The sequence below is a fragment of the Corvus hawaiiensis genome, chromosome 4 (assembly GCF_020740725.1).
Source record: "Corvus hawaiiensis isolate bCorHaw1 chromosome 4, bCorHaw1.pri.cur, whole genome shotgun sequence".
Lineage (NCBI taxonomy): Eukaryota > Metazoa > Chordata > Aves > Passeriformes > Corvidae > Corvus > Corvus hawaiiensis.
In genome coordinates, this window is record NC_063216.1 from 49,205,186 (window position 1) to 49,217,963 (window position 12,778).

At 41.6% G+C, this 12,778-nt stretch overlaps 1 protein-coding gene across 2 annotated transcripts in view; it reads left to right on the plus strand.

Moving 5' to 3' along the window:
• SLC38A1 (solute carrier family 38 member 1) overlaps nucleotides 1–12,778 on the plus strand; it is a 42,166-nt gene that overhangs the window by 15,413 nt on the left and 13,975 nt on the right. For both annotated transcript variants that reach the window (XR_007202974.1, XM_048300313.1), the window contains exons 3-10: nucleotides 949–1,024; nucleotides 1,592–1,707; nucleotides 6,640–6,713; nucleotides 8,272–8,364; nucleotides 8,678–8,759; nucleotides 9,918–10,000; nucleotides 10,912–10,970; nucleotides 11,688–11,813. Coding sequence is in view for 1 of the 2 variants with exons in the window: in XM_048300313.1 (XP_048156270.1) it covers nucleotides 949–1,024; nucleotides 1,592–1,707; nucleotides 6,640–6,713; nucleotides 8,272–8,364; nucleotides 8,678–8,759; nucleotides 9,918–10,000; nucleotides 10,912–10,970; nucleotides 11,688–11,813 (709 nt within the window). In the remaining variant the exon portion in view is untranslated. The remainder of the gene's footprint in view (nucleotides 1–948; nucleotides 1,025–1,591; nucleotides 1,708–6,639; nucleotides 6,714–8,271; nucleotides 8,365–8,677; nucleotides 8,760–9,917; nucleotides 10,001–10,911; nucleotides 10,971–11,687; nucleotides 11,814–12,778) is intronic.

Here is a 12,778-nt window from a genome sequence, read left to right on the forward strand (position 1 = left end):
GCAGTGCAATCTGTAAGTAGCATAATACAGAATTTGTAGTACAATTTGACTTAAAATTTCTAATCACCTGGACCCTCAGCAGATGGGGTTGGATCTTAGTATATGCTTTGTTGTATCAGTATGCAACCGTAATCTTGACTCAAAAATCATGGAATATAAGTCACTCCCATAATCCTTGGAGGATGCAATTCCTTGGAGGAACAGGGGGGTTGTCTCTGGCCAGCAGCAGCTGCAGTCCCAAATTTCCCACTTAGAACTTGGAACTGCTTGATTTTACAGTCAGTACCCAGGATGCTGTTACGCTTCCCTCTTCTGCAGAGGGGTCATCACCACTGCCTGGTGAACTGTGTGCCTGGGACCTTCCAGCCTGGCAAGGAAGGAAGGAAGGAATTGAGCTGGTGCCCAGAAGTCTTTGAGGTCGATAGGGAGTGGAAGAAGAAATCTGTTTGGTTTGTGTACTTGCTTCACAGGATCTTCAGGGCCTGGTAATGAGGGAAAGGAATAAACACAACCCACTCGGCTGCAGAGAATGGTTGCTTGCCTTGTAGAGTGGTGTTAGTTACTCTCACCCCACGTGCAGTGGCTGGGAGCAGAGGGTACTGGTCACGTGTGCCTCTGCAGGACCCTGGAGAAGTATCTCCTCTTAGCTTCTGTGCAAACAAATTGCTTTGCCATCCACAAAATCGGTTCTGCTGCTTTCCTAAATAGCCTAAAAGACCATTTTGTATATACACATTTATTCTGATCTTGTGCTGATGTTACCTTTATTGATGCCCAATGTACACTGCATCAGTGAGGCATAATCTGGCTCATTGAACAGTTATGAATTTGACCTCTTTTCACAAGATTTTGTACATTGTATATTTTGTGATCACATGCTGCTTATGGAATTAATGTGTTCACATTTTCTAAGCATTTGCTGCAAATAAATCCTCTGACTTCTTTCAGCAAGTTTATTTCGGATCGAGAAAGCAGAAGAAGTCTCACTAACAGCCACCTGGAGAAGAAGAAATGTGATGAATATGTAAGTCTCTCTCACTGTTCTGTTCCCTGTCAAAATGAACTTCATGTTGTGTATATTAAAGGCCTTTAGACATTGTCTTCAGAAGTGCTGGGCACACACAACTATAACTGAATTCAATTTCCAGTAGGAACTGCCTGAGATCAGCACTTAAATAAAACCCCAAAACAAAAACCCAAGTGTGTTGGTTGGGTTGAGGCAAGGGAATCCCTCCAGCCTCTGTTGGGCAGGAAGCTGTGGTGGATCCTTATGGCTTTACCATATAAATTACACATCCAGGATGTTTCTCAGGTGGAGTGAAGGAAGGGGTTTAAAACTGAAAGTGCAGTATGAGCTGTGTGTTGCCTGTACTGTTTAGGTCAGTTTACAAAATCTTATCAGGCAGCGAGCAGTGTAGCTGTGACAGAGTTCAGCCACGCTTTCTCCTCTTTCAAACCAATTTTTATTCAGTCATTTCCATAGCAGTAGTTATTTACTCTGATACATCACAAAACACAGGGTTTGAAGCAGAGGTGCATTTCCTTGCTCTGTTCCAAGCTGTTGCTGACACACCTGTCTTTACTTCTCCAGATCCCTGGAACTACTTCACTGGGAATGTCCGTCTTCAACCTTAGCAATGCAATTATGGGCAGTGGGATTTTGGGTCTTGCTTTTGCCTTGGCCAACACGGGAATTCTCCTTTTTCTGTAAGTATTCATGTGGTGAGTAGCTGATCTCCATGGAATTTCACTGTGTTTAAAGAATGCGTGTACTGCCAGCAAGTGGAGGGATTTATAGTCTATATGTAATGAAGTACAGCATTCAAGCCCAAAAATATTAGCTACAAGTTTCAGACTTTTTTTTCAGTCAGATGTTTCTGAGGAAAAAGCCACTACTTACAGTCCTAGAGAAAATTTAAGTCCATGTTATTCACTACAGACTTAGACAGGGATTTTTCCTGTGCTCTGGAAGCTACATAGACATAAAAAATATTCAGTAGTAATAGTTGCAGTGGGTTAGTAGCTAGTTGTTACTTGTGTCACAGGATCTCCAGAGCTCTCTTCAAAGCGTGGTGCAGTAAACACTTTTTTTAAACCAAGAATATTTATATTCCTTTATATGTTACATATAATATTTTCATCTCACTCCCACGGTTTCTTTAGTTTCTTATGTGAGAGTCCTTGAAAACCAACATAAATACAGCCAAGATTTTAGAATAGAAAGGAGCCGAGGTAGACTACTTAACTCCAGAAAAAAAAAAAAGAGGCTTTTTATAAAGGAGAATTAATTAGTTTAAAAATGAAACAGTACCACTGAATGACTAAGACACAGTGTTATTCTGGATCTCAGTATGAGACGTTTCATTGTGAAAAGTGATTGTTAAGAAATCAGTTGGGAATTGTGTGCAGATTTCAATGATAAATGTTCATTGAGGGAAGAAATACAGTAATTTACAATATTTGAGAACTATTCAACATAGTTATTGATTGTAATAACATAGTTATTACAGATTGCTCTAAAGAGATGTCATTTCTTGAATGTCAAATCTAAAAATATAGAACTTTTGTTATTTCTTAGGATTTTGGGAAATACATAGTATGAGCCCTGTATAAAGCGGAGTAGATGGCCAAAGTGGTACATATAGCCATCTGCTCTGGGGTTTTGTGCCAGGGTAGCTAGATCCATGCTGCTAGTTTACAGTTTGCTGTGGCTGGGTAAAATCTAGGAATAATCCAAGGAGTTAATCCATTTACTTTAAGAACGTAGAACGTCTCGTTATTGTGTTGTCACTAAACTAGGCTGTAAAATATCTGGACTGTAATTTACATCTTTCGTTAGCAGAGTGACAGAGTTTATTTTATTTTTCCTGCTTTTTTTACCCAGTACTCCAACCTGTATGTAATATCCCACCCATGCTCCATCTCTGAGAGTACAAACTGGTGGTTGCAATAACTGCTGTAAGGAGAGAAAAAAAGTTCCGTCTTTTCAGCCTTGTCACCTCTTCTGTGATAATAGGGTCTCAGCCAAGGAAGAGCCTCAGTTTCTCCTTACTGCTTTAGTTTTCTATAATCCCATCCTCTTCTCATTCTTTCAGCAGTTTTTCATGAGATTTAATTGAAATGTGTTTGTTCTAAAGGATATAAAAATGCGGTTTCTTTTAAGTGAAGTAGGTCAGACAGGTGATGTGAACACCAGAGAAACTTCTAGCAATGTGTGTTGGTGACTGAGCTCGACCTGAGTAGCGAGTGTGTAAATCTGTACCAACACATTGCACAAAAAACTGCCAAACATTAATGTGGGGATTTTATACAGTAAATGACAGCATTGTGCTCTATAGAATTAACTGTGTGCATTTAAAAGTGGATAATAGTTTTTGTTAGTTTTATGATGCCTTTAGATCTGTTGGCCTTGAGATAGAGCAGCCAGCTGAGATCAAAGGAAGTTAGCAGGACCTAACTGAGCAGAGCTAGTAGAGCCTCTCTCTTTGAAGCCTGGAGGTGCAGGATCCTAACGTGGTGTCTGTACTCATGCTTGAAAGTTGGACTGCTTTAGATGTTCTGCTCTCATGCCATAATCTCAGCATTAAACCTAGTCCATTAGTGTTAGATTTTTTTTCTTACACTCTAATTCAGTACATTTTTCCCGTAAATGTATAGTTCTGCTGTCACTGTCACAGGTAGATCATTTCTGCTTTGCAGGTGATTAGAGTCCTAACAATACTTTCACTCCTTTTTGCATATGAGAAAGGAGGTAAATTCACTGCTTTTGAGTAGCACGGTTCTGGAAAGGTTCTAAGTTGCTTTTTCCAGTATTGGCATGCACCATCCCTGAAAATTCTGCAGATGCAGAAAAGTTAAGGGAGCATTTTCCGCACTAACAAAGCAGACCCAGCCTGATTTCCACTCTCACAACTTTTGGGCTCCTTCAGCGTGAAGTGTGCACTGCCATGAACATCTGGATCAATTCAGATCTGATATCCTAGGCATAAGATGTGCAAAATAAACATGGCAATGACACATCTTATTTGCTTAACAGTGCCATAACAAAGCATTATACTTTCTGGGCAAAATTACTGAGGTAGGAGCTCAGAGGAACTTAATCCCAGTGTTACTGGTAACTACAGCCTAGACCAAAAGAGAGCATCATTTCCGGTATGCAAAAGGAGAGACAGCTTCGCTGCAGAAAGATAACACAAAAAGTTTGGGAGGTTAGAGATGAGCTGGACCACCTGGGGATGGCAAGAGCAGTTGTTGCTGCTTGTGGTTTCATCTTGGAGAGCCAGGACCAAAGTGATGGATCATGTTGCAGAGAAATATGGGCTGGCCAAGTACAGGGTGCTTTCAGCCTGCATTTAGCCCAGCACTGCATGTGATTTGAAAACCTTGCTGAGGCAGAGGGGCTTGTTAGATCAGGAATAGTATGAGGCTACAGCTGGAGTTAAACACTGCAGCTACTTCTGCTGGGTGTGTCTGGAAGGGGTCAGGAAGCCGCAGTGTAACTCCTGCAGTGTTTTAGGGCAGGCTGGCAGACCAGCCCCAGGGGAGGCTGTAGGAGAGCAAAACCCCGTGCTCTTCCATCCTCTGCACCTTTTGAGGATTCAGAACTGCTCAGTGAAATAATTCTTGTGACTGCACAAGCCTCACAGGTCTTCTGGCCCCAAAGCCTGGGACTTCACAGAAGGGAGGGACAGCACAGGTTTCAGTTTACCTGGTAAATGTGGCATCTGGGAGAAGACAGCAGTGGCATCACAGAAGCACTTTGTCCTCCCCACACAGTGTCAGTCCCCTGGCCTAAACTGTTTATTCTCTTGGGGCAAGGTGACTTTTGCGTCTGCAGTTTGCTTCCATAGCTACCAGCACTTCTTTGAAAGCGGACAAAATAAAAAGTAGGGGAGTGCTTTTGGAGAGCTGCAGTGCAAGCTCCCCTGCTTCTGTTTTGAATTTGTGCAGAGCGAGTGGCATGGACATTTTCATTCCTTTCCAAGGGGTGGTTCTGGCGCGAATATTCCTGTCCATACCACAGTCCTAGCACAAACAAGTTTTTCATACAGTACTAATGAAAATGCCAAGTGTCTGTAGGAGCCCTATGGGGAGCTAAGGACAACAGATCAGATAAATACCTGGCTGCTTGGGAGTGTTATTTTTACCACTGCAAAGGCTCCATGAGCTCAGTGCCTGAAAAACAGGAGCTTTTAATATTAAGACAGACTGGATGCTGGCATGCAGAGCTGTAGCCATTTGGGCTGGGAGTGAGTCAGCCCCAGCAGCCGAGCACTGGGGCTGAGCACCGTGTCTGTAGGCAGACGAGTGGAACAGCTCGGCAGGGAACATGGGCAGGAGCAGGGCTTAGCAAATCCATAAAAAATGGAGCGGAGTGACCTCAGCCAGTACGGTCTTCCTTCTCTTCTCCACCTTCTCGAGGAGAAACACCCTTAGGACTGTACAAAGAGTGTGTTGTTACTGTCAACCATCATTCTTTGCTGGCAAAAGGACAGTTCCTCTTATCACCTCGTTATGTTTCTCCCTGCTCCTCTGGCCCCAAGAAACTAGTCGGTCATTATTTGGCACTGAAGTATTTCCAGTCTAAACTAATAAAAACGTGGGGGGAGGAGGCTTCTCATTCTATTCTTTCTATGTATTCCTATGAAAAAGATGTGTTGCTGCCTATCTACGGCAGCAGTTTGTTTTCCCTTAAATTTTAGCCTTGTTTTTCTCAGTGTCCGGAGGGTAGTTGTCATAATAAAGGGAGGAATTGCCAACAGATTGTCTGAATGCTCTTCACACACATCATGAAAACATCATCAGGTCTTTGTGTGTCATGGTGTTGGAGAGGAAGGCACACATGGTGCTTGGATTAAAGACATTGAGCAATGAGAAAATGTGCTTTTATGCACTTGGCCCTCAGCACTGACTAATTGTAATTTGTGCCAGCAAGTTCCCTACACAAACAGTTTGGTCATCACTTCCTGCAATTCTTCTGTGTGAAGTTAAATTATGGATCATGTCAGACCAGGACTGACATCAGCAAGGGAACATGAATCCGTACCTTGACAAAGTACAAGCCTTTGGTTGGAGCCTTTATTCCCAAGGGGAGCCAGTCAAGCCTTAACTCCCCAGATCTTCCCCCTCCTTGGGCACTGTGAGGCACATAAAAAGCCATTTGGGCACCCCTTTGGTAGCATATGAAACATGTCCTGGGAAAAGATGCTTCCATTTGGCATGGAAGTCCTTAAATACAGCACTCTCCTTTAAATTTTCACTCTGCTTCCAGAAAAAAAAGTTTTAGAATGGATGTTGAGTGACATATCTGGCTCGTCCATGCTCTGATAAATCTTTATTCCTATCTGATAAAACATCTTTATTCTTGCTTTTTTCAATGTAGGGAGGTGTAACTCACTAAGAGGCTGTGCTCTGCAGCTCTGCTAAGTTTTATTTGGTTGTATCCCTCTGCATGGAGGGTTTTCTACCTCCGTGGTGGAACTGCAAGCAGGATGTGAATCACAGGTATTTTAGGGCTTTTTGCATTATCAGAAGAATAAAAAATTATCTCAGAGTCAATGGGAATATGACCTGATGTGAAATAATTGCAATGTCAGACCTCATCTCATATGGTAAGCTTTATTTTCCATTCTTTTTTAGGCTGCTTTTGGTTTCGGTCACGCTGCTGTCTATTTATTCAATACATCTCCTGTTGGTGTGTTCAAAGGAAACAGGTAATTGAAGATGTTATGCCATTCAGTAGAATGTCAAGACCAAGAGGTGACTAGTGTTCAAATGAGGCCAGGTGCTTTGTGTAAGATGGAGTTTCTGTCACTTTGCTGACATAATAGGAAGGCCTGACACACTTTGGGTCAGAAGTCCAGAATTAACAACAATTTATGGAGAACAGCATCACTGTAAAGAGGAAAACTTACAACAAAGAATGAATTCTGGTGCCCAGAAATGTTATCTTCAGCAAGCTAGAAGGAACAGCTCATATAGTTTCTTTGCATTACAAAGCAAATTGTAAATGAAATGTAATGAGTCTTTGCCTATGGTGAAGCTTACCTGGAAATGCAGTTTGTCCTTAGTGGTTAGTGTGACACTCCTGATAATCTTTGTGGTGGAGTTTTCTTAGAATAAAATAAAAGGGAACAGTTCCTTCACAGAGAGAAGTGTAACTGTAACACAGATACATTATCTAAACACAGTATTATGTCAAATGACACTGTGCCCTGAAGTCCAAGAGTCTCTTTCCTTGTTAACAATGTCTGAAGCCATATTTTTAAAATAATCTGTGCACAAGAATACTGTAATATTTAAATATGCAATTTGGACACACATGATTACTGTTATAGCATGTATAATGTCAGCAACTGCCTATTTAAACTAGATAGAGGTGCCTCAATGTGGACACATTTGTGCCCCATTACTTCCCAAAATCTTAAGTTCTGTTTTCTATGTTGCTGGTACATTTAAGTTCAAACTTATTTTTCACACAAACTTCAAAGCAGAAATGTCAGCTGTAAGGTAATACAGAGAAAACCAGATAATGGGATACATTTTAAAAATCATCTGTCTGTTGTAACATCTGCAATATTTCTCTTTCTGTTCCTTTTTATCTCACCATCTTCACAATGCCCAGTCTGTCTCAGCCTACATTACAGCCAAGTTAAAAAAAGCATTTAACAGAAACACAAACTAATTAATAGAGGAGTTTCACAAGCTTGACAGATATTTGAAAAGAAATTTCAGTTATATTTTACACCTTTCCCTGCTTTTACCAAAATCGTACAACACTGAGAATTCACAAGTTCATTAGAAGCCATAAACGATCCTCTAAACCTTCAGTCAAGGCAAGCAGAGCTGCAGAATGGCAGTAGTGTGTGTCCAGGCTGCCACTGCTGACTTGTGGATCCTGCTGTGCCAGCTTTTTTCTGCAGAGGAGCCTTTCTACATTACTCTCATGGCAGGTGCAAAACTTAATGTGCTGGGATGATGATAGCAGAACTTAACACGTCACTCGGGGTATAGACAGACTCGTTAAAGGAGTGTGATACTCTCATTAACAGCTTCCATTTCAGAAGTGACTGGTAGCCAACAGTAGCATTTACAGAGGTCAAGAAAACATTCCTACGTAATTTTTAGCCCTAGAAATTACAAGAGAGCTCCCTATTTACTTGCAAAGGGCAGTTTTGGCTGCATAGACAGGTGCTTGACTGAAAAGGAATTGTAAATGCTTCGACTCAACAGCTTTCAGTAGTGTGTTACCTTTCTTCTCTTCTCATGCAGGCTGCATGGTGTATGAAAAGCTTGGTGAGCAGGTCTTTGGTACCCCAGGGAGAATGATTGTCTTTGGATCTACATCTCTTCAGAATGTTGGAGGTAAAGGAAATGAGGAATACTGAAAAACAAAGCCCAGGAATATCTCAATAATTTTACAGCTACAAACAAGTCAGGTTCCTTCTCTCCATGACATCCAGGGATCTTCATGTTCCTCAGTATAATTGTGGCTATCACTTTGCATGCAGCCCTTTAAAAATACTGCGTTACTGAGTGATCAGTAATTTACAGTTGGTCACAGTTTGGGGTCTTCTGTCATCAGACACTGATGTGGGAAAAGGTTCAGGATGCTTCTCGGTACTTGTTCCACAAACTATTTTACCCATTTTCTAAAATTACCTTCTTCTTCCTCCAGCAATGTTGAGCTATCTCTTCATAGTCAAAAATGAGCTGCCTTCTGCCATAAAGTTTCTAATGGGAAAAGAAGAAACTTTTTCGTAAGTTGAATTAGTTCTGGTACTTAGACTGTAGAAGTTAACATTGTATAGTAAAGTTTAAGCATATGTTTACAAAAGCTCTTAAGTATTGGATACCCTTTAGGTTTGTCAAAGTAAATTTTCACAGGAATATCTCAGGGGGTTAATAAAAGACAAGACACATTTGGGAATGAGAAGATGGATAGGAAATAAGAGCTTTAGTTGCCCTCTTTGCACACCAGATTTTCATGAAGAGTTTTGCTATATACGAAAACTGTTATCATAGAATCCAATATTTTGCAGTGTTAGGCAACACTTGAAATTTTTGGAACAATGCAAGTTAAAGATACTGTGTGTTTTCCTGCATTCTCAGCCTCTTACATGATTTTCCCTCTGAAACAATGTCCACAGAGTGAAATTCTTAGATACCAGCATGTGACAACTTCAGAATATAATACTTAGATTTCTGCTCCTTATCACTCTTTGGCATTTACCAGCTACTTTAGTAGAGGGGTGGCATTTTTTTATACGAGTAAATACCCCTTGCACTGGATTATATGGTGTGCTGCTGAGCAAGGAGAAGGTGGTAGAGATCCCATTCTTCAGGCTTTCTTACTAAACTGGACCAGGCAATGGAAATGGGTCATACAGAACATCACTAACACTGTCCCTTCTCCTCTTTCTTTCTTTCCAGTAGGATGCAAAGCACTTTGGTAGAGGAGATACAGACTTGGGCAAGCTAGGGCATGCCAGCCTGCTGGAGCCTCGTTTGCTGCTCCAGTCACGTGCCTGGGTGGTTTGGCAAATTACTGTGGTGCCCCCCCTGGCCCCACTGTGCTCTGTGACCCTTTGCATGATCTTTTGTCATCCTGGCATGGAGGCTTGTATCAGGTTACTGAGGTGGTTGTTCTGCCTCTCAGACCCACGCACTGATCTCCATGGTAGGGTAATACTTTGTCTGGTGACTATGGAAATCTGCCCTACCTGAGTCAGAGCACTGCCATGGATACATAATGAGTCTGCAAAGCCAAGATGTGGTCCTTTCTCTCCTTTTGTAGGAGCTTTTAGGGTACAGAGACCAAAGATGTTCTGTAAGTATAGCAATCAAAGAGGATGACTGAGGAAAACCAGAGAACGTTTAAGGTTGTGCTCATGGTGTGTTTTTAATGTTTTGTACAGGGAATGGTACGTGGATGGGCGGATTCTTGTTGTCACAGTGACGTTTTGTATAATCCTCCCTTTATGTCTCCTTAAGAACTTAGGTAAGATGAAAATGCCATCAGGGGAATCAAAAAAAGGAACCCAGACATCGTGCCACTGATGGCCAAACTGACAATTCAACCGTAATAAAAATATGCTCTCATTGCAATCTAAGCAGCCTCCCTGATTCAGAAATAATCTGTGTTCTGAGCATTTTGAAAAAAGTAGGCCTAAATTATCACAGTATTGATAATTGAATATCACAGATTGAGCTCAGTGTAAACCAGCTTTATCCATACAATTGTGGAAATGGATTTTAAAAATTATGGTCGAGGGTCTTCATTTTGTAAGGTAATCTGGTTTATGTGTAAAAACAAGTTCACAAATGTTGAGATTACAAAAAACTTTACTATCAGCATCAAACTTTTTACTGGTGAGGTTAATTGGAAGTACTGAACTTTGAACTAAGATATATGTACAGGGAATTGCATTTTCTGATGTGTTTGAATCCATTGAGATGCCAGTAGGTATACTGTATTTTTTTAAAACCATGTAACAACATTTGGCACTGAAGTCCGTTTGAAATCTTCCTTTTGAGACAAAAACCCAAACTCAGCTGACATGACTCATATCAGGGAACCTGGATCACATTCTGACTGCAACTGCACACTTTCAGGTTTTTTTCAATTATCACAGCCTCTTTTAGAAGTAAAGTTAGTTAAACTGATGTAAAGGTGGCCCAGAGGAAGTCACAACAGGTCAGAGCAAGGCTCAGGCCTATCTGAAAGCTAGGAGACTTGAAAGACTATGGGAGGCTCCCACACCAGCAGCACATAGTTTTGTCCTGCCCAGAAGAACAATACATACTAAATGTTTAATACATTTGAACTTTTCATGAAGAAGCAAAAAAGTAAAAACCAAGATAAGACTAATAAAATTATTCTGTGTGAGACTTCCTTTTCATTTCTTTCAGGATACCTTGGCTATACCAGTGGATTTTCATTAAGCTGCATGGTATTTTTCCTGGTAGTGGTAAGTTCAGCTTGCTTTCTTTGTTGGATGAGTCACTTAGAATCACAGAATTGTTAAGGCTGGAAAAGACCTTTAAGACGATCAAGTCCAACTGTCTACCCAGCACGCTGTTCATCATTAAACTATGTCCTCAAGTGAAGTATCCACTTGTGCATTTTTTAAACACTTTTAGGGACAGTGATTCCACAAATTCCCTGGGCAGTCTTGCCAATGCTTTACAACTATTTCCATGAAAAAGATTTCCTAATGTCCAATCTGAACCCCCCCTGGTGCAACTTAAGGTCATTTCGCCTCATCCTGTCACTTGTTACCTGGAGGAAGAGGGTGAACCCCAGCTGGCTACAGCCTCCTATCAGGTAGTTATAGAGAGCAATAAGGTCCCTGCTGAGCCTCTTTTTCTCCAGGATAAACATCCCCAGCTTCCTCAGCAGCTCTTCTTATGACTCACTCTATGTCCTTTAGCAGCTCTGTTACCCTTCTCTGGATATGCTCCAGCACCTCAATGTCCTTCATGTAGTGAGGGGCCCAGAACTGGACACAGCACTTGAGGTGTGGCCTCACCAGTGCTGAGTCCAGGGAAATGATCGCTTCCCTAGTCTTGCTGGCCACACTATTGCTGATAAGAGGCCAGGATGCCCACAATTTCACTGATATTTTAATTTTAATTTGCTTTTTATTATTGTTTTAGCAATTAGCTATCTTCTGCTCTTATTCTAGGTTATTTACAAGAAGTTTCAAATTCCCTGTGATGGACAAGGGCTAAATGCAACATCACCTATCGTATCAAATAGCTCAGCACATGAACATATGTGTAAGCCAAAGTATGTTATCTTTAATTCCAAGGTATGTTTCTTTTTATAATACTTACTTTTAATTAACATAATATATGCACCTACACCCCATGTTCTTGTTCTGATCAGCACCACAAAGGGCCTGATTCTCCATGGTTCCACTTGTGATCCAGTGGTGAATACACAGTGGGTCTCCTTGCCCAGTCCCACAGAGATGCCGTGGTGAATGTGCCTCCTTGCAGTCTTGTCCTGCCCCAGTAGTAGATGTGTTAAGGCTGTGAGCCTGAGCTACCACTGGACGATAAATGCTTTTTTTAGGAGATTTTTCCTTTCCACTGCTGCTTACTGTCCATGCTGCAACTGTGCCTTTAGGCTGTTGTTCAGTAGAGACTGAGTAAGCCACACACACCTGCATCCAAAGCCCAGAAGTAATCTCTGTCCTTCTGCACACAAACCACTTCTTTGTAACAGGGTACATGTTTCTGTAGCCATGTGGTGAACTGGATTGTGAAAAGGATATGGCTGAAAGATAATCCAGCAGATATTTGGTTGCCTTTCAGCTGGATGCTTCCCTCCATCACCACACAGCTGCAGAAAAAGTTGGTCTGAGAGAATGTGAGAAGGCAGCTGTCTGTAACTGTGGGAGCAGGAGGATGGCTCCTGTCAGCTGTGCTGGGATGCAGTGTTCCCAGTAAAACAGCACCTTATCCAGCAGGGCATGGTCCTCAGGGCCTTAGTTGCATTCATAGGGAATGCACATTTATAGCAGAGGTGTGCAAAAAGTAATTTCATTTTAAATTTCACCCACCAGCTTCAGTTGAAGAAGCCAGTCGAAGCACTTTTCTTTAGTTGGGGGTAGCTATCACCCCAGATCCAGCATGATGGACCAAGAATTAGTTAACTTGGTGTGCAACAGCAGCTTAGGTGTAGGTATATTTCAGAAAGCATTGAAGGGTAGTCTTCTTCTGCAGTGAGTGTCATCATTTGCCTCAGAGCCAATGGAGGTACTTCGGAAGG